This window comes from Dicentrarchus labrax, unplaced genomic scaffold (genome assembly GCF_905237075.1).
Source record: "Dicentrarchus labrax unplaced genomic scaffold, dlabrax2021, whole genome shotgun sequence".
Classification (NCBI taxonomy): Eukaryota; Metazoa; Chordata; class Actinopteri; family Moronidae; genus Dicentrarchus; species Dicentrarchus labrax.
Genome location: NW_026136718.1, coordinates 6,342,562 through 6,365,271, shown reverse-complemented (window position 1 = coordinate 6,365,271; position 22,710 = coordinate 6,342,562). Strand labels below are relative to the sequence as shown.

The window sequence follows — 22,710 nt, the reverse complement described above, 5'->3', positions numbered from 1 at the left end:
TTTGCATATTTGTTATTTCACTTGCTGAGTTTAACACTTGAAGGCTGTTTACACATTCATCTAAATCTGAGTTTAACACATGTACATACAAGAATGATTTTGGGTTTTGCAAATTTGTGTGGAAGCAATTCAGGGCCAAAAATAAAAAATTTATAATTGTGATTTGAAAAAAAAAAAAAAAAATCTATAAACTAAAAATCTATCTTTAACCTCTAAACACAAGTCCATTTTTTTTCAATGAGGGAGAAGTAGTACTGCACATAGAGAGGATAACATAATGTTGACATTGACACAGAGTGCTTTGTTTGCTTCTTTTGACCATGAAAGCCCGCTACCCCTGACAAAGAAAACAAATCACTTATTTTAACCCAAAACTATGAGCTTTCCCTAAACCAAACCAAACCTTATCCATAGAAAATGCTCAATTTTATTCTTCTGTATAATGTAATAACAAATGATGGATTTTGTTGTTTAATTTGGAGAACTTGGTTAGTGGGTTTCTGCTTTAACTTCCGCTGCACATGAAGTGAGGCTTTAATGCTAGTTAGAAGAAGAAGTCTGTAGCACAGAATCCAAAGAACAAATGTGACAGTACATGGCCACACTGTTCTAGGGGCGATCTGTGGAAACTAAAGTGTAATCGCTCTAAAATATCTCTCTTTTGCTTTCTCTCTCTATCTCACTCATACACATAAACACACACATACAAAGGACAAATGGTACCCGCCTTCCTTGGGGAAACCCCCAGATTGTTACAGCGGAGCGTCTCTTATCTATCTGCAGCACTATTACTGCTGTTATTATGACAGCTGGTGTTGAGATGACTGTGTATCATTATTACTGCTGTTAACATGACTGGAGCTGGGCCAGAGAGCAGTTACTAAATTAAGTTATGCCTCTGGGTTTTTCTATCAAATGGTTCAACAATCCCACAGCTTTCCCTCCACTGTCAGCATCATCCATGAGGGATGATGTTGTGTTCATGCACAGATGTCACCGCTCTGCTAACTTCACCCCTAAATGTGGAGCGTTGGCATGCTGGCAGTGTATGTGATGGATGAATGGACTTCATGTGGCCTTCAGCTCACCTCTCTTTATTATAGGTTAAGTTTCTAACCTAATGGAGCTGTGTAAATGCTGTGGAGATTAATGACTTCAGCATGCTAGCCTAGATTAGGTTTTGAGGTTCAGTCCCAATGGGATAGCACATACTTACAACGCAAATCTTAAGAAGAAAGTCTCTTACCTTTAAATTGTTTGTTGCTAAAGAAAAAAAGTTTTTTTTTTTTTTTTTTTTCCTGTGTCATTTATAAAAAAGTGTGCACAGGGCACTCAATTATCACACCAACCAAATGCTGGTAAAATGTGCAAGTGGCTGATAGTTTTGCTTCACTAATCTATTGAGTAGCTTGTAAAATTTTAACACTAATTAGCCATTTGGCCGGTCGACAAAAAAGTTAATTCTGTAGAAAGTAACAAAACATTCAAGTTTGATATTACTAAAGTAGAGGTAGAATTACAGGTAAGAGTCTATAGCTGTGTTATGGCTCTCTGAGGCTGTACTTGATCAGGTTCACCATCAGTTTAACATAATAGCATCCTAATCCATCCATCCATTAGGGCAGAAACCAAAATATTGGACCAAATAAAACTATGACCTGATGATGGCGCTTGATAAAAAGATAAGGGATGACCAAAATGATCTAAGTACAATTTATCCTAAGATGGACATACTGTAAATGTCTCTACCAAGTTTCATGGTAGTCCAGTTGACCAGTAGATGCCATCAAAATCCATCCATCCAAAGGAGATAATTGAGCAAATTATAGACAGATTACAAACACACGCTCACACAAAGAAACTAAGACATGTGAGTCTGTAGCTCAGCCTCTTTCCTGCCTTCGGCTGATCTCTGAATCATCTTAGATCTGTGTCCATCTGTCTGTCCATCTTGCTGACAGATGGATGGGTGGGAGGAAGTCGCTTCACACTCCTGCCAACATATGATGATGGAAGAACTCCACTGACTAATGGGTTCAATGAAAGATGGTGCTGGTCTGGAGCCAAACTGAGGAAAACGCTTTTCCAATGAACAATGTGAGAGAAAAAGACATAACTAAAACATGGTTAGAAAACAAAATGAGACTTTTTGAAAGAAAAATGTCACTCCTAAAGCTCATTTCGTTAAGAAGAATAAATAATGTAAGCCCTCACACTCCTCCTTCACATAGTTAATGCTCAAGGTCTTCATTCTTCTGACATAGACTGTTCCTCATTGGCTGGATGGACTTCACACATTTCACTTTCAGAAAAATGAGGCAGCTGCTGGATCTAAAACTGACATTTTCTCTTCGGTGAGGAAATTCATTTCTATCATTCATAAATAAATGTTGTAGTAAATAAAACTTACTTAACATACTACAGCTTTAGGACTGTCAACATCATTACACACAGTGCCATGATGGATTTGTTTAAAGTGTTTCTCTCTGAGCTGTGATGTCTTTGGAAGCCACATCAGAGATTTGCAATGTCTCACTCATCAAAGGACACAATTATCTCCAAGTGTCAGGGAAGGTTTGTTAATCAGCCGGTTAGAGTTGAGCGGAAACAAGTCAAACTCACTCTGCTGGTGTGACAGTCAACCAGTCATCAAAGTGCTTCTCACACAGTCTGTGTTTACTACCATCTCTCTCTTTTATGTTTTCTCACTCTTGTATTATCTGATCTAACTGTTCTGACCCTTGCCACCCTCTCCAGCCTCCTCAGAGGTCGTCTTCTCTTTTGACGTGGGAAACGGGCCGCTGGAGGTGCGAGTAGAGACGAGCGTCCCGCTGAACGACAACCGGTGGCACAGCGTGCGGGCCGAGCGAAATGTGAAGGAGGCGTCGCTGCGTGTGGACGAATTCCCTGCTGCCACGCAGGAGGCTCCTGCTGATGGACACATCCATCTGCAGCTCAACAGTCAGTTATTCATAGGTGAGAAGCAAGAGTGTGAATTTGTGGTTTTTTGATGTTGGTGATAATTGCTATCACATTTTTATCCTTTCTTATCTCGGACTATTACTCTAGCAACACATTCAGACACTTAGAGACAAGCATGGGAGTGTGTCCACAAGCACACACACACACACACACACACACACACACACACACACACACACACACAAAAGACTTACAAAACACATTTTTTGAGGGAACCAGGGGATTACAGACTTTTTGTCTAAACAACTCATCTTGAAGTAGGCAGCCGTCCAGAGAAATTAAACCTCAGTGGACTTCTTTCTTTTACACAGTAAATTTTTCAATTTCAATTTCTGTCTACTTCAGTTTATATTAGACAAAAGTTTTGGAAAGCAGGGAGGAAAGTTTTTCTATGCGCCACAGAAGTCCCAAATGAGCAGCTGTTGGAGTTCAGGAAACCAGGCAGCTGCATGTGTCTAAATAACAGTAAACTTCATCCTCAGAGTCCCTTATAACCCAACTGGCCAGAGGTGCTTAGGAAGTGGGGAATAGTTAACAAGTGCTGCTGATCTTGAGAAAAAAAACTTTGGCGCTATAGTGGAAAACAGAGATGCTGAGTCCATACTTTTGAAAACGCTGAACAATAATTACCCTTGATAAATAACTATGTTTTATGGTGTAGTGATAGAATGCATTATGCAGTGTTGGTATACATACGTTTGTGTGTGTGTATTTCTGACAACAGTTTGGTGTATGTGGGATTGTCTCAATATAAAATATACAGTTTCATGATAATGAACATGTCACCCAGTGCAACAGTGCAACTCTGATCTCAAAAATGGAGCTCTATGGCACAAAGGAATATGAGATATCAAGCTTTAGCTACTTGTTTGGCAGTACTTGTTAGTAAGATCAATGTATTGTTGGTTTTGTTTTTCATGGGATTTAAGATTAAGACTAATATTGCCAAATCTGACTGAAAACAGCAAAAAATGTTCTGGTTTAAGAACTAAATATAAACATTTTGAATTGTGATAAGTTGTAGCCATTGGAGTACAGCATACACCATTAATCCAACCTGATTATTTGATACTAAAAAAGGTTTTTGGCTAACTTCAAGGAACTGTGGCCTTTTCTAAACATAACTTAAAAATCACACTGGTCTCTTTTCCTCTCAGTCCAAACTCTCTTATCTTCATCTCGTCCACAAACTTTCATAATTCTGTTTAACCTCTCGCTCTTATCTGTGGAACTGTGTTTGAGGTGATGAAAATTAATCTTGTATTATGACGATTTATCTTTCTGCAAATATTATCGACATTTGTTCATTTGTAAACAGACATTTTGAAGAGATGGAGATCTACCAACAAATACTGATGAGATTGGAGAGATGCAGAGAGAGATGCATTATGGAGGGGAGCATTGATTGGCTGGCTGTGTTAAGATAATAATCCTTTCTAAAACAGCCAGAAAGAAGTGACCATGAGTCGTTCTCCTTATATGGGCAGCACTGTCCTGCTTGATGTTTACTGGCATTTCAGAGGGATTCATATATTTAAATGGAAATGTGATGGGATTATGAAATAGACTGCTGTGGGAAAGGGTGTTTGTCTTTGACAATGGCTTGATTTACAGTGAAGCAATATACATTTGGCTGTCTCTACTCTCTTGTTTTGGAAAGTGAAGGGCCATGTGCTCCAGAAATTGTTATTGTTAATCCATAGTCTTAGCAACCTTCCTTCTGTGAAATCACAATTCACAGTAAAGGCAGCTATATTGCTATGAATAGTGTGTCCAATTTCTTATAAATAAAATTGCCTTGTATAACTTAAAATGACAGGATATTCCATAGTTTGAATTAATAAGCTGTAATATTACCTTGGGTGAATATATACGACACAAAGTTATTCTGGTTCAGCATTTATTGCCATGGGAAGGAATTAATTTAGTATAGACACTGTAACACACACCCTTGTGCGAGCTGTAGTTAAAATAATGCTCATATTAATAAGTTGTTGTAATGTCTGTGTTGACTGATGTGAACAAATGTGTGTCTATGTTTTCCTGCTTAGTCGCATTAGAAAATATATAGTCAGATACAGCATCCAGGGATGGCAGTAACATATTACATTTTAGTTTGGTTTGTCTTGTTTTCTGGTTAATTCTAGTATGTCTAGGAAGGTGGTTTTCCATTTATAATTGATAATCAGTTGTTCACATGTTTCTATAGAAAAGGAATTTGTAGTCTAAGGGTGTTCTTATATGTTATACTTTATATATAATAATCTCTGACAGGATGTTAATGAAACAGTAAAGTTGGTCTTTCTTTTTGTGCAATACCAGACCCTTTTTGTATTCTAACTCCATGAGATGAGCCTCTAAAGCTGATTAAGTGCCTGAACTCTCACGGTCATATACAGGGTTTTTTTTTGACTCCCACGGGACTTTTTTCTTTGGCAGCTTTTGTGCTTTGTTTCTTTCCCTTGGTCAGAGGTTTTGTCCCTCAGGAGTCTGCCACTGTTCTTTTAGCCAAAGTGCACTAAGGATTGGATCCTTTTTTGCAGTCAGAACCAGTATGTTCTAGAAATGCCACATCCTATCATTTAATAGAGGTTTGCGTTCCTCGTGTAATCAACCGGTTTATTATTGAGTTGTTTAGAGAATTTTTAATTAAATTTCTCACTCTTTGTGCTCTCAATGTGTTGTCTGTTTTCTAACTTGTGCTGCAGAAGGATAATAGAGCCTCACAGAGGTTTGTGATATAGATGGTATGAAAAGCTGCTCTGGCTGAACATTTAAAAACTTCTTCAGACTCAAACTGCGAGAGTAACACCCTGCCAATTCCAGTCTGCGAGAACAATAACAACTGTCATGCGTGCATATAAAATAAGGTGTCGCCAGCTTGGAACTCTGGGAGAAATGTAATTTTGCCAACTCTGAGCTCTGTGAACAGTGTGAGGTCGCTACAGTAAATTAGAATAATAATTGTCAGGTGAAAGAAGGAAGAGATTATTCGCCTCTCGCCTGTTAGTGGAAAGGATGAATATCAGACACCAGATGGCTCATCAGCCACTCAGTTAGCCAATCAACAGCCAGCACAGTGATAAGCAGTGTCATTGTCTCAGTGCCCTGCAGAGCAGACATGATCTTGTTGTGCTGCAGTGGCAACATGTGGTTGTCAATCATAATTTACTGCAGGGAAGATAAAGATATTATTGATTTACAGTCATACAAAGACACAATGAGAGGAGGAGTGTGACCATCATTGCCTTTTCCGCCCAATGAAAAGTTACGCTGTAATGAATACTGAATTGGCCCCTTCACTTCTCCAGCTAAACCGATCATTGAGATTGACAGGGCACTCAGTTCAATAGGCCTGACACCCAGTGACTGATTGAAGCTTATTGCAACCAGGCTTTTTTTCATTTTCAAATCATTTTTCAGTCAGCCTCATGATACTGACAGTCTAAGTGAAAGTATAAGTGAATATTTTTGCATTGGATGTAACATTACAAAAGACTTTGTTCATATTTCTTATTGTTGAAGACAGAAGACGAAGAGAAACATGTTACACATATGACTGGTACTGGGCAGGTTCTATGCTCTGATATTTGGTGTTGGCCAGATCCAACACAACTCAGTGGAGAAAGGTAGAACTAGTGTATCATTTGACCAGTGATTTTTTTGGTGGCAGGAGGAACTGCGTCCAGACAGAAAGGCTTTCTGGGCTGCATTCGCTCTCTGCAGCTGAACGGCGTCACTCTGGACCTGGAAGAGAGAGCCAAAATCACCCCAGGGGTCCGACCTGGATGCCCGGGCCACTGCAGCAGCTACGGCTCGCTTTGCCAGAACCAGGGTCGCTGTGTGGAGAGAGCCAGTGGTTTCTTCTGCGACTGTGGCCAGTCTGCCTACACTGGATCCTTTTGTCATAAAGGTACATATAATCAAAGACACACTCCTGCAGGTAATTGCACAGATCTAAAGACTAGATATTATGTTTCTTAAAAGTAACAATAAATACATTTAATGTATGGTCAGTTTTGCTACCGTTTTTCAAGCTACTTCTTCTAACATGATCTTTTATTATAGCTGAAGAAATATTATTTCAGATATGTGAAGTTTTAAGTTCACCAGAGATTTCAAGATCCAACAACATCCAGACAGATCCAATTAAATTTGACAGACAGATTTACACACTGGACGGTGAAACCTGAGAAAGCAAGATCTGATATCATCTTGAAAATAAAAAGAAATGTCTCTTCCAACTTCTTGAAAATAAAAAGAAATGTCTCCACTGACTTCAAATTGGCTCATTTACTTTTTCATCCCTAAAACTGCGTTGACAATTTAATTTCCTTTTGCATTATTTAGCATGGAGTTAATTATAGGTTTGTGTCTAAGGAAGGCAGATGTTATAAAATGGCTCCAGAAATCATTCATGGGGTAAAGAATGGCAAAGAAGAGTATTTAAATGCAATTTAGCTTTTAAAGAAAACATTTATACTAAATATCATCATTAAAAGTCCTGTATAATATTCATATAATATTAAGGGACATTTTAGTAATTACAGTTACAACATTAATATGTTTAAACATTTCAGAAGTAAAATGGTCTTTCCTGTCTCTCAATATTGAATTCCTAACCTAGTACCTTTATTTCCTCTTCATCATGTTGTATTGTGCCTACACCTACTTCAGGGAGTTTGTAATGTTTCTGTCATATGGTAACAGTATAATGTTAGAGTCGTGACTGTTTTGATTTGAGCAGCAGTGTACTCTCCTGCTCTCAGAGGTTCTCCATATAAAGAGGAAGATTTGTTTGCACGTTAGATATGGTAGTCAAAGGCAGTGATGCATTTAGTCAGACCCAGAGGATAAAACACTTACATCAGGAATACCACTGCAATGGTATGTGAAGGTCCCAGCACAGAAATGTCTCTTATACATTTCATATGAATAAGACATGTATATATGTAAGATTTTATTTGGCTCACAATCCAACAGGCAAACATGTTCACTGTTCTATATAATTTTGCTCTTGTATTTTTGGTTTAGGAGAGGGTTAAAAATAAAAACGTGGAGAAAAAAACTTGACACCTGTCAGCGTTGTTCAGGGGAGGGGGATAGCAAACAGTCAATTACCAACTCGAATTTCAAATATTCTAACATTAATTATTTTAGGATTTATCAATTCTTTCAGAAAAACAGCTAGAATAAAAACCACAACAACAGCAAAGTTTAAATGTTAAAGCTTTATAAAACACAATCATTATGACCTATCATGCCCTGGTGTTTTAATCAGGAGGAGAGAGCAAAGATCAGACAGCTTTCTGAAGAGATCCTTCAGTACGCAGACATTAGACTGACCCTGAGTGTCTTGTTCACTGTCTGCACAGTTTGTCCTCTTGACTCTCGTTCTGAGTGGTTCATAATGAGCCCATTCTGTCCTGAAGGTCAAGAATCTGTGTTGTCTTAAAGGATTCTTCTGGCCCATCAAGCCATTGTGTCCACAATGTGATGCATCAAAAGCCCCTTGTCTTAAAAGTCAACATAATGTCAAACTATGTCAACGCCGTAGAAATGTGTTGTTCCATGTTATTAAAGAAATAGTTCAACATTCTGTCTGTTCTGCAGCCTAGAAGCCGGTTAACTTAGTTTCACATAAAGACTGAAAACAGGGAGAAACGGCTAGCCTGGCTTTTTCTGAAATAGTCCCACATATAACAATATAACAATGCTGGTAGGCAGATTTTGTCTGACCAGCTGCTGGCATATGCTTCATATTAAGCAGATATGAGACCACTATATTCACTCTCAAGAAAGCAAATAAGCCCATTTCCAAGAAAAATCTATTGTAAATCCATTGTATAATTTATCCATTTGATTTATGCTGAGTCCATGTTAAAGAAACACTAATAATTTCTGATGATATTAATTCAACTGTAAATACATTTTGTTATATTTCCAGAACATTCAACATATAAAAAAGAACAAAAAAAAAACAAACAAGAAAAGTATTTTTACAGATTTTCAGATGCAATAGTGAGCGACATCAGAGAACAATTCAGAGTGAAAGCCATACAGTCAGCTCCACGACTGACACACCCAAAATCCTGTAATTTTCTAACTTTCAGAGGTTTCAGCCAGCTTTAAGTCGACAACGTCCGTCATCTACATCCTCAAAGAGCCCTATGAACTGAGCAGGAACAGCAGTGCCATGCCTTCCTCCATCTACTCTGATATGACGCTGAGAGGAGAAAATATCTCCCTGAGCTTCAGGACCAGTCAGAGTCCTGCTCTGCTGCTCTACGTCAACTCTTTCTACAGGGAATATCTTGCTCTGCTCATCAACGAACATGGTGAGGACAATGAATAACAATTGTGTCTCGTTTTGACCAGATTGGCCAAATTTAACTGCAAGAACCTTCTCTTATCTCACCCTTCCTGCATTTTCCTAAATTCAGCTGTCCTCTCTTCTCCTCTTGATTCAGTCTACCGTTCCTCTTCTCCATGCAGCCAAGCTAATTGTTATGCACAGTGTCAGGTTCAAACATTGGGTGCAGTTACTATTAAATGAAAATTCTGTTTTTGAGGGGCGTCTTTCTTTCCCTTGTTTTTGCCACTGTCATTATTTATTGTGTTCACATTTTCATCACTCGCTTCACTGCAAGCTTCACATAGCTTCAGTTGGCAGAAAGCAATTCCAGCATTCCTGTGTCGTATAATAGGATTTACCATTATGCAGTGTCTGTAACTTGTAAATATAGCTGTATTAGACATTCCTTTTTAATTAGCATGAAGTAGAGTTCAACTGTTGGATATTTCTTTTGTAATCAATCCAATATATTGGCATAACATAGAAAATTGAAACCTTTGATGAAAATATTTGGAGGTATCCATTAAACCCACTGGGTGAAACATTTTTCTGAGTGAAACTTTCAGCTTTTTAAGTGACTGAGAGAAAACAGAGGGACACTGGGTTCTGAATAGCTGATCAAGTTGTCTTCAGGTAGCCACACTCTTTCTAAAGTATCTAATTAAATTCCAGAGAGAGGTTTCTTTTGGATGCTTCAAAAAGGATTTTCTCACGTTTCTCTCTTTTGCTGCTGCAGTAACAGAAGCCTCAGTCTAAGTCACTCACTCAGAGCCTGAAACCGCCTCTGCCCTCTGCAAAACTGTTTTATTATTAAGATGTGCTCATAAGATAGGGAAATTGCTCCCTATTAGCCTGCGTTTGAAAAAACACAGAAACATAGCGATAGCATTAAGTATGTGTTTGGATTATATAAAAAATATTATTTCATGTCATTACTGCTCATCTGTAAAGTCTGCAGACATCTTAGAGCATTTAAATGATCTCAGCGCAGTGGAATTTATTATGTGTAACACTATAAAAAAATTGAAAATTAATTTTATATCATGGAGTTTTATTCAAAGAGATAAAGTATTAATCCATGCAGTATTAAATGGTTTGTAGCTTCTTAATTCAGCAGCTGGTATCTTGGAACATCAGATATCTGGATGAAGCGTCCTTTCTTTGAAGGAGTGAAGACTCCTCGACTAAGTCTACTTAGAGCCAAGAATGTGGAAACATTTGAGTAAAATATCTTAAGTGCTTAATTAATTATCAGACTAGCTGCATTTTTTCTTGGGTCTTTTTCTTGGAAATATCAGTAATATTGTATTGTATCAGATGATCTTGCATTTTTAGCGTTCAAGACAGTAATTCCTTTATTGTTGGTTTATTGTTGATGTTAAATCGATACTTGTATAGTTTACCTCTACGGTTTTTAGAAACAGCTTGTATTATATCTGCTTTATATCTCACAACCAATATTCATTATTAAGTGACCTCTAACAATAAGTCAAATTGCCCCGTAGAGAGAAATAAAGCTCTACTCTACATCTGTTATATTGGTGTAACCTCAGATTTAACTTACGACATTAAGGTAAAGTAATGAAACGTTGGCTAAAAATAAGACAATCTTAGTAACAAAAGAAAATACTTCCAGGAATTCTCTTAATCTTTTTGAAGACTTTTCTGAATTATTCTGTGTGTGCTTGCATTAAAGACTACTATTATTTTGTTGTTTTGTGTTGGCAAAGATGAGCTGGAATTGAGGTACAAGTTGCACAGCAGCAGAGACGTGGAGGTGCTGTGGAGCAGAGTCACAAACTTGGCTGATGGACATCTGCACACAGTGACCGTCAGAAGGCTGGCAGACTCTGTCTCTGTTCAGGTAAGCACACACCAAATAATTCACACTGTGTTACACGGATCACTACAAGCAGGGACGTGTTTAGACATAGACACTGTGAACCAAAGAGAAGGACTTATTTTGTAATTAATTTGCCTTTAAAAGTCTGTCACACTGACATCCAAATTGTGCTGCACTGCTCAAACAGCACAAAACACCTAATAATGAGAGGGATCTACAAGCAGACAGCACAGGGACACTAGTAGGGCTGATGCTCATACTACAGATGCAATCAAATCATGTATACAGAGACATGAATACCCAGCTTACTTGTGTTCCATGCTTTCATATCATAGTATAATCCAAGCTGGGATGATACTCATGAACAGGAAACTTTGTGAGCAGGGGCATCCTAATGTCGAGTCCCCTATACCAAAAGATAAAATTATAAAAAAAATAATCTACACCCCTACACAATGAAAGAAAGGATGCCTTGAGCATATCCACAGGAACATGCTCAGGACCAATCCAGGCATCTTGATAAGGTATCTGCTATAAAACAAGATGTTTTCTCTGTGAATGACAGCAGTCAAAAACATCATTTTGTGCCCTATTTAAACACTAAATACAGGGTGTGATCAAGTGACCCTCAGTGAGCCACAAAACACAGCAGCCAGCAGTTTCAATGTATGATAACACTGTGACCATCAGAGAGCCATAATCTTCCAATTATAATTCAATAGATTGTAAATTGTAATAAATTATAATGAAAAGATCAATCCCTTCAGGCAAGGCCAGAGGATATGTTGCCTATGGCACCAAAATGTCCAGAAGGGGCTCCGACTACAAGAAAGCTTTTGGGAAAACTGGTGGAATAATACTGAATAAATGCCACATTTCCTCTATTTGTTCATGCTACTTTCTGTTTCTCTGTTTTCTGTGGCTTCTCTTTGGTCTCAGGTTGATCAACATTAGCAGATGTCTTATTGATAAATGATTCACTAAAGCCCAAATCTCTGTGTTTGCAAGCAATACATCACACCCTCTCTGTTTTATTATAAAGAGTGTTTCTCTCTGTGGTATTTACCATCTTAAACCCTGCTCCACTTACACTTTTCTGCTAGCTACTGTGAACCACTATGTCTCAAAGGTCTATTGGTTTCCAGCTTGGGGCTGAAACCACTTAAATATGCAGGTCAGACCAGAGGTTGAGCCTCTGGCTAGCTTTTCATGTTTAATTGCTCACTTCTCTGCATCCATTTATCGAAGTTTCTTCCCAGAGCAGCCCTTTTTAAACACTTAACAGCGAAAAACTGTCAAGGGCAGATTTCTATTTTTCAGTCTTTGTTTTCTACTTGCAAAGCTTTTACTTTTACAGATGTAACATACATTATCTTTCAGATCGACCAGGATGCCAGAGAGGACTTCAACTTGACATCTGATGTGGAATTCAACAGCATCAAATCGCTAATTCTGGGTAGAGTGCAGGGTAAGTGGGGCTCTCTTGGTGCAGACTCCAGCACTTAGACTGACTCATTTGAATAACAGCACTGAGATGTTTGCCCTCATGCGACAAAAAGCTATTCTGAAGCTTTCTGCAGTTTTCTAGTCATCAGGTTGGGTGGACTAGAGGGAAATCTGCAGTCTGAGAAACAGCTGTGGTGCTTTAAAAAAAGTTGACATCCATATTCAAATAGTCACAAACAGAGCACTTCATGTGGAGATGCAAAATAAGAACAGCCTTTGAAATGACTAAAGGTGGAGCCACCCACTTAAGTCATTGTTATATGGCAATGGATACATTTTAGACCCATATGGGTGGGTAAAGTATTTGTGTAAATGGCATTGTCTTTTCCCTAATTATTTTTCACTAAGTTCAGAAAATACAGTATACGCTGGTGAACTTTTATCTGTGTTATCGAAGCGATGAGTAATACAGTCTTTATGTCTGTCTAGCTGAGTGGGGCTTCAGACAGCAGCAATAGTAATAACTTTAGAAAAGGTCCTTCACTTTGTATGGTAATGAGGAAAGATTGAAAAGAGCAAATGATTTAGAAGATTGGAGTCAGCACCCTGAGATTCAGCATAACAACCAATAAGTCTCAGCTGCTGTGGTTGGGGTCAAACTAAACCAGGAAGTCAGACGGTACAGTTCAGCCTCTCTGTGCCTGACGGAACATTTTACTTTCACATCGCTCCCGTCGTCCTCACTGTCCTTCCCAGGCTTCTCCTGAAGGCGAAAGACTTTCCACCAGAGTAGTGATGCCTCTGTGTTTTCTGCTTTTACGTCTAATATTTACTTTTGGATAGCCCCATCTGAGACAAACTGAGAAAAAAAGCTGTTAAAATATGTGGGGCTGAGATAGGGTTGGGTATCAAGTATCAGGGTTGGTATAAGTTCTCAGAAACTATGCATGCTAATTCATTAACCCTAAAGCTGCATTTATACTTGACGCAAGGTGTTAATAGCAATCTCACATGTAGATAGCTGAAGTGTAGCAGCTGATTTATAGTTCATTGTCAGATTTCACACATTGATATCACCACTACAGCACAACATGTATCGTACATGATCAGGCACATTGTTCTTTAATGATAGTCCCCACAGTATGTGCCTTTTTGAGAATAAAGAGAGTTATATCCAGGTAACTTATTCTGCCTGGTGTCATTACTAGAGACTACTGTGTTTATGATCATTTGTTTACTGTGACACAGAGCAGAAAACACAGTGAGCAGAATGTTTGCAATGGAAATAGCTTTGCTTGATGTATGTTATTGAAAAGGCGCAGATTACTGAACCTTTCCTCTTCTTATTAATGTTACTTTATAATATGGCTTATGATAGCTACTATGAGGCTACAACTTAAATGTTCAGTGTGTAACATTTACGAAGATATATTGGCAGAAATGGGATATGATATTTTTTAGGAATGTTTTCATTAGTGTATAATTACCTGAAAATAAGAATGGTTATATTTCTGTTACCTTAGAATGAGTAGTTTATATCTACATACAGAGCGGGTTGCCTTCCATGTTGAATCACCAGAAGCCTAGAACAGACCAAACCATCCAAACACTGGCTCTAGATAGGGCCATTGGCATTTTTTACAGGTTGAATATAACCACAACATCACTGTTTCTATTCCAACTGTTGTTGATGGAGACATTAAAGAATCACAAAATATCTTGTCATTTATCCATCCATGGATCCATCCATTTTCTAACCCATTTATTATGTTGAGAGTCTCTTGGGAACTGGAGCCTAGCTCACCTGTGTGAGAGGCTGGGTTCAAACTGGATAACTTGTCTATCATAGGTCCAACTATCTGTTTCTACTTAAATTGAGGATGTTTTTTGCTTTCCACATACCATATTTTGGTTTACTTTCTTTCTCAAATAATATGCCACAAATTGTCAGCAGGAATCAGTAATAAGCAAAATCACAAACACAACTGTGTATGTGTATTGTATAAAATAAATCTATTGAATATCCCAAACCTAGACTGAGAGGATGACCGGGTTTTGAACTGCAGTAATCTGTTGTGCCTGGAGAAATGGGAATACTCTAAATTTATGCCCCACATTTTTTTTTATAGCAGCCCTTTCAACCAAGGATAAACGCCCTGTGTTATAAACAGTGACATGTAAGACTACTCTTGCATATTAAGCTCACCCAAAAATGGGCCAGTAGTATTTGCACATTGTCACTTAGCTTTTGCAGCTTGACTTCAGGGAGGAAGGATCATTGTGAAATTAACATTAGCCACAGAAGAGGTGCAGATTTTGCATACAATACCTGCATAAATGATGCATTTGAAGTATTCCTCATTCCTTACTCAATCCAAACCCTGAAAACTTCATGCCTTCGCCATAGAAGTGGCTATATGTACAATGCTGAAACATAAGTGGGTAGTGTGTACACCCTGTATGTATGCACTACACCACACAGTAATGAACACATTTTACATATATAGGTCTAATGCTCTCCAACCAACACTTCACAAACAAACACCATGCCAATGAGGATATGGAATTAGAATGGTTTATTGCATATAATGAATAAAGGTGAACCAAGATAATAAACTGTAAGAGGGATGAGGGATGAATGGATGGTGAGAGGTTTGAGGGATGAAGTTTTATGGGGAGTAAGGGTGAGGGATGGTAGGGGGAGCAATCTCTTTTTTCTCTAAGAGGTTAGAGCCCTAGTGGTTCCTATATTTGAACTAGAAAGAGAGAGACAAGTGGAGAAAAAAAAAAAAAAGCAAGAAAGGGTTTGGGGCGAGGAATGTGAAAACTGAGTCAGAGGGAGTGAATGGATAAGGTGTGCTGTGTGGAAATGAGATGAGTTCGAGGCACCTTTTTTTTGTTCCTGAACCTTGTTATAAAACTACATGTGGTGCACATGTAAGAAATAAGTACAAATTGATGCTGGTGCTGTTTTTACGTTGAGCTCCTTAATCTTATTTGTTGTTGACCCAGGCCATGTTAGTATGTGACCCAGCCTTCCCTCTGCTGAGCCAGAGGACCCAAGCAGTCATATCAGTATCAGAGAGGCAGCAAGATAGTTGATATACTGTCATTCCCTGCCAGCGCTGTCATCCATCAGCCTAACTAATGGACCAGGAAAGAATGGAGAGACTGAGAGTCTCACAGAGAGAGAGATGATGAAGAGAGAGGGAGGGTGAGATAGTGATACAGAGAGAGAGGTGGAGGTAAAGGGCAGTAGCTGGGCGGAGGTGGACAGTGATCTTCAGTTCGTGGATACAAGGCTGGTGCTGTCAGTGTGGGGTTTGACGGCTCACACAAACATCCAAATCCTTCTTAGAGAAGCCACCGACTATCCAGCACCTATACTGGTGACTCATTTGTATGAGGAATAACATTAGAATTTTTACATCATCCTATATTGGATGCTATATACATAATTTCAGTTGTTTAGTTCCAATTTCCAGGCTTTTGTTTTGACTATATTCTTGGAATATTCCTTTATCACAAAACCAACATATTTGACTACTTAACATAGCTAGTTATAGCTATAATGAGGGGCATGGCCGCTTTGAATGACAGGTGGGTGTCGTCACAGGCGGCTGTTTTCAGTAGTCAGGCTTTATTTACCCCACCTCAGCTGCACCGATGCTCCACATTTTTACCAAATTTTAGATTAGCTGGGAGCCGGCGGGGTCAGAACTGCCAAGATGAAGACGGCCAGAGCCGACCACACTGAGCTTCACAAGGGCTCTTCAAAAACCTATGGGTGACGTCACAGAGACTACGTCCATTTTTAATTATGCAATCTATGTGCTTTAATTTATTAGAAATAAAAAGGGTGGAAGGTAGAGATAAAGAAAAAGACTAAATATGGTAAGACTAATGCAGTGCCCGACAATCTTATGCTATAGCTGTTACTTAAATCTGCTGTGGTATTACCTCTTCTCCCAACTCAGTCATTTATCCCCATCTTTCAGGCTGACAAACAGCCCTCTCCAGCCAGGCCACCCTGCAGTGTCCCATCCTTGTGGTGAAAAGTTGTTTCTCCCTGGTAATAACTTAGATGATTGCCAATGATGTAATGTGTAATCAAATTGCCCTGCAGGAATAATTGTAGTTCACACTGACATTTATAGCTGCTAAAGATTTTATTTAACACCTGCTGTCACAAATGGTGAGCTTGTGAGTACATTAGCCACAAGCGGGACACTTTAGTGATGACAGGTGAGACGCAATCTAGTGAGTGATAAAAGCACTCAAGTTTTACCTATAAATATATTTTCTGCTGTATTCTGTCAAACAGACCCACCCACTGTTTTACGGCAAGTGTCACAGATAGGGAAACTGCTGTGCATTTGCTGGCACATTATTATTATTATTATTATTAATTATTATTAATATTAATAATAATAATAATAATAATAATAATTATTATTATTATTATTATTATTATTATTTCCACCTGTCCAGCTCAAGGCTTTTGAAAGCTAAAGGCCAAAACTTTATGAACTTTGCTGAGGATACTCATGGTGCCCAAAATATGAGAAGAATGTTTCGGTGACCCCTCGAGACCTTTTCCTCTTTTAGACTAAAACCTGCACTTGTACACAAGAAATGTAACAATGTAAAAGGCAGATTACCATACATTTGCTCAGCATATTTATGCCCTAAAGGGAATACATCCTTTTGATTTTAATGACCCAATTGCCTCCCCTCTAGCAGTAAGATTCAGAAAATGGAAATGTAGTAGTTGGTTTCACTCAGTGCTTTCATATTGTGTAGTGTAATTAACATTTCATTCTCCACTAATGTGACTTTATACTATTGCTTACCAGCTGTTTATTATAACTGCTACATGTGGTGTTTTACAATCATTCCATTTCAACAAAACAGGTCAACGCATTGCCTCATTCTTCATTTTATTTTAAAATACAGGCCTCTACCAACACAGCCCCTGGCATTTTTCTAACCCAGTTTGTGGTCTGAACCCCCACCAAGAAAGAGAAGGTGCTGATCTCTTAACTCAAACCTTTGCAGTGGCAGAAGGAGTAAAAATCCTATGGGAGGACCAGCCAGTGTCCCTAGCAATAAGGTTCATAGATAATATCGGCAGTAGACATAAATCAGGCAGAAGTTGAGTGCAGATTCAGGAAGTAGTGCCATTGTTGTACTCTAGTATGACCAACTGCAAGGGTATGCGTTTGACATTGAAGCTGGACACACTTCTTTTTTTACAAATTTAACTATTATCTCTCTTTAACCTTAACAAAGTGTTTCCCTTGGCTAACCTTCTATTATCTTAACTGCAGTTAGTATCCATGCATATTGTGGGAATAAAAGTTTCAAAAACATGGCCTTTAATGTTGAAAATATTTGCCTTTGAACATAATGTGTGGTTTTTCCACTATCTTCCATTATCAGTGTTTTATTTGGCCAATTGGGAAAACTCATTTTCAGCAGGTTTATCCTCGTCTGTAACGTCAAAATGGATATTAAAATGATTAAGACATAGATAGATACCACTTATCATCGCGACCATGGTCTCATCAAGATAAATGATTATCACTGCTGTATTTTGAGTGTGTAATTGGAACTTGCTGATAACAAATGTGTCTTCTCACTCTGGCTCTCTCGTCCTGTCTGTTTTTCTCTGTGTGTGTTCAGAGTCTAATGAGTTGGATGCAGAGCTGGCCGGGTTGGCCTCTCTTGGGTTCACCGGCTGTCTGTCAGGTGTTCGCTTTAACTCCATCAGTCCTCTGAAAGCTGCTCTGCTGCACCCTGACAGCCCTGTTATTGTCACCGGCCCATTGGCCCAGTCGAGCTGTGGTTCATCCTCTCCAGCCAATCCGTACGCGGCAGAAACCACACACTCCTTATCAGGTACAAGGAGCAGACTCAGACCTTATATTCCATACTATACTATATAGAGTATATATATATCATTAGGTAACCAACCCTCCCTCTCCCAATGTGTGAATCCTTCTGGTGTGCCTTTAATATTATTCTTAGGGCTGTTCATTAGACTTTCTTTATGGGCTCATTAACCATCCTCCTCGGTAAGCAGACAGAGTGATGGCACCACAGATGAGATTAGTCAGACAACTGTAGTGAAGTCCTTTGAGGCTGAGCTGAGGCTTTCAACAAGCACTTTCTGCACTGACTGATGGTTCTCTCACTGACTCTACCTTCTCATCTGTCCCTTTTGTCCCCGTCCTTTCATCTTTGCTCGACATTCTCTCTTCTTTCTCTGTTAACCTATTTGCCTCTAATTTCTGGACTCTGTTTCTGCTTGTTATTATTTTGTTTTCTCTGTCTTTCTCTCTACAGACCAACCCGGTTCAGTGGATCCAGGTCAACCTTTAGTCAACGCCATGAGGAGTGACTCAGCTCTAATCGGAGGTAATGCAATTCAACTCAGTAGGAATGAAACAAGACTAATAAGTGAATAAGTCTGACATAGTGAAGAGAATAAGCAAGAATTTTTTTTAGGTGGGAAAGACAATTTTCAGTTTTTTGAGCAGGATGTGAGTGAGGAAAGAGTCATTTTGATTTTGGAGGCTGAGGAGAAAAAAAGAAAAGAGGGAAGTAATCGAATTCACACAACGCTGAAAAAGTCACTGACTGAAAGATTTTAGATTTTGTCTCCCAGATTTATTTTACTTTACAAATAAAACCAGAAGCTTTAGTGATAGAAATTTGAGTTTGTACCTAAAACTAAGCAGATAAGATACATAATCCTCTTCTGGGGGATGAAAAACACAAAGAAAAATGTTCACCTTCACAACAATTGCTGTATCCTTTGACCATTTTTAGTGTGCTACTTTTTTAGATTTAGAGGAAATGCTACAAGGGCAAAGAGTGGCTAAACCAACATTGTCCCAGACATTCAGTAAGCAATGCTGTTCTGCAATGTGAAGACATAGGAGGATTAATTAATCTTCACAGTTTGTCTTTCATAGAAAAATCACACAAAACTAAACTACACAGGGTCTAAACTGTAAGACTGCTTCATAGTGCTACTAGAGGTCAAAAACACTACAAGGCACCTGGCAAGAAAATAAGCAGATTTTCCAAAATTAACTTCTTCCTTGAAGAAATCAGACTACTGCAGGAAGCCGACAATAGCCCGGTTAATTACATTAATGAAGAAAAAGTAATTTTGTGTATTTCTATGTTTTTAGGGGTGATTGCTGTGGTGATCTTCGTCACTGTGTCTGCGTTGGCGATAATGGCAAGATTCATCTGCAGCAGGAAAGAGACGTATAGAAACCAGGAAGTCAAAGCAGCTCAGACTGAAGACAGCCACGAGTTCCCCTTCAGCAGCCCGGCGGACTGTCAGAGTGCTCCCGGCGAAAACCAAAAGGAGTATTTCATTTAGCAGGAGCCCTGACCTCCCACTGACCTGACAGGACAGAGCGGGAGGATTTACCAAACACACAGAGCCCTTCAGCCAATGGTACCAGTGACTCAAAAAGATGTGAAATCAGAAACAGAAAAATGTATGATTTTATTTATTTCCCTTCTGCTGTCATTTGGAGAATGTAAATATTTAAAAATGTAAATGGTTATTTGTGTGCTTATAACAATATTTCTCTCTCTGTTTAAAATAATTAATTAAAAAGGAAACGTGCAGAATAGATGTGATGATCAAAAGCAACTTTGTTTGAGTTAAACTAGACTTTTGGACTTGATGTTAATTTGTAAAAAGTACTTTTTTCTACAAGGATGATGAACCTTCTGTGAAATGTGAGATGTCAGAGCCATACACAGTGTACTGTATGTGTATGGGAAGGCTGATTCAACCGACTGGAAGACTGACATGCGTGTTTCACATTAAGAGCTCAGCCATAGCACAGTCCCAGAATCAACTAAAATCCATCTGTTATAACTCAACATAATTTCAACACCTGCTGTATATATGAATACAAAATTAAAGTCAGTCAAAAAAAACCTTCCACACTTTGTCTTTGAGTTAGTCAGGAAGCTTTTATGTTACTCGCTGTGCTTTTTCTTTATATCATGAAAAAAATAAAAGCTTTACAATAAGAGCGAGATTATTTTTTTTTTACTTTTATATCCTTTCTGTACCACCTGCAGTGAACAGCAGACACCAAAACTCTTTAAATAGTGAAGTTTTAAGCAGCACGGACTATAAAACACAGGCTGTCTGTCACTTCCTTCGCTCTGCAGACATTTTATGTGTTTTTGCTGAAGCACTAATCTGTGTTTGCCTGACAGGTAGACTGAGATAATCAGAACAAGAAAAAGAAAGAACTGAAGAGAAGCTGACAATGACATAAATGATGCAATGAAAACCAGCCATCCAAATTTTAATATTGGATATTTATACTTCACTGTCTCTGCAATACTTTGGATCATGGCTGGGATTTTTAGAGTAGTTTCCCCATCTCAATATGGTTTTATGCTGAATTATTTTATCTCATTACTGCTGAGTTGTTCTTTGTCTCTCTCTCCAAGATATGGTTAAAGTAATAATATGCAACGTTTTCATATAAACAAAGGTCTCTTTTGATACTTTTAAGCACAAAATAATCCCAGGCAATAATGATATACGGTTCATGAAAGCATTTACATTTGCTCTGCTGAACACCTGCAGTCTGTTGGCTTTTTCCTATGAAAATTCCTGTGGTGCAAATAAAGTGATGCCTTTTGTATTTCCTGGGTGGTTAACGGGAGCCACGATTGCCACCGTACATGAACAATGAAGAGTGCCACAAAACCAAACTAAGAAATCCCAAGGAGACTGAGACAGGAAATGTAGAGTGAAATCACCAGAGAAATGGGTGCTTAGCACCCAATATGTCCACGAACATGACCACTTTCATAAAGAGGGCAATCCTAACAAACTGTTCTGTTATGTGCCTGCCCTGCAAGACATTCGTCTTTACAGAAGACACAGCTGTGTTATCCTTACAGATGTCTCACCATTCATCCAAGATGCGTTATAAGTAGAAATAAATTGAAACTTTTTTGGCTCTGCTGCCTCTCAGTATTAAGTAGAACCCACAGAATGAGTGTCAAAAATTGCCTTCTTGACTTAACAGTTTTACTTGAGTGACTCCCTTTACTGCTGACATAAACATGGTATCGGTATTTGGAAATCCTCTGTGGATATGAAAAAAAAAAAAGTTTAAAGTTTGAGTGCACGCAAAACGGATTGTAAATCGGACGGCATGACCACATTCCTAAAGAAAAAAAATCCTTCCACCAAGTTGAAAGGTCACCTAACTATGCCTCTTCATGCAACAAGGTTAAGCTGCCCAGCAAAAGACAGTATGTTTTCTCCTGCTACCTACTAAAATCATCTTAGTGAAAAATGTATTCAAAAATGAATGACGTTGGTACATGATAGACCTCGGGCTCGCTATGTTTGTCCACCACCCTAACCTCAGTGATTTGCATATTATTAGTAATCATTAGTAACTAACAGAGAATCAGAAGAATTAAGTCAGATGTAAATGCAAATGCATTACCCAGATTCAGAGGACATGTTAATGCAAAATGTAAATTGCTTTTCAGAATTCTCATTGGCTGGTCTCATTTGCAACGTCCTGTTTGTTATCAGGCACACTAGATATCTCTGTCTGCTTCGAGTGTGTGTGCCAAATTTTTTTTCTCCGTCCAATGTCAACATACTGTAGAAAGTACCACAAGGTACTGTGTTCAACAAAGCAATGGCAAGTGGGCACCTGGCCCGCTGTCCTGAATCTACAGAGACATACAGTCTGCTGCAATTTGCTTTTCTTTACATCAGCTCGTCAAGCAAACGTGTCTCAGTCAACTTCTTCCAGATCCTAATAATTCTGCCGTCTGTGACTTCGACAATATCAAAATCATAAGTCAACACACTTGCAGTAATTTCAATAGGAGATGTATAAAACCTGCTTTATTGAAAAAGAGTTATAGCAACAACATTTAAACTCACTCATCAAATGTACCTGTTAATGGCCGTTAATGTGCCTGCTCAACATTTAAAAGTATGTCAGTCGTTACCTTCTTGTTTGAAACAGTAGAAGTATTATATATCATTTTATACGGTTGC

At 38.6% G+C, this 22,710-nt stretch overlaps 1 protein-coding gene across 1 annotated transcript in view; it reads left to right on the top strand.

The window, feature by feature from the left end:
* Nucleotides 1-20,697, top strand: part of LOC127350462 (contactin-associated protein-like 4) — a 97,709-nt gene extending 77,012 nt beyond the window's left edge. Inside the window, exons 17-24 of the mRNA XM_051377142.1 lie at nt 2,758-2,976; nt 6,656-6,895; nt 9,096-9,320; nt 11,068-11,201; nt 12,561-12,648; nt 18,312-18,527; nt 18,975-19,046; nt 19,829-20,697. Coding sequence (XP_051233102.1) covers nt 2,758-2,976; nt 6,656-6,895; nt 9,096-9,320; nt 11,068-11,201; nt 12,561-12,648; nt 18,312-18,527; nt 18,975-19,046; nt 19,829-20,025 — 1,391 coding nt within the window. The 3' untranslated portion in view covers nt 20,026-20,697. The remainder of the gene's footprint in view (nt 1-2,757; nt 2,977-6,655; nt 6,896-9,095; nt 9,321-11,067; nt 11,202-12,560; nt 12,649-18,311; nt 18,528-18,974; nt 19,047-19,828) is intronic.
* Nucleotides 20,698-22,710: the final 2,013 nt, after the last annotated feature.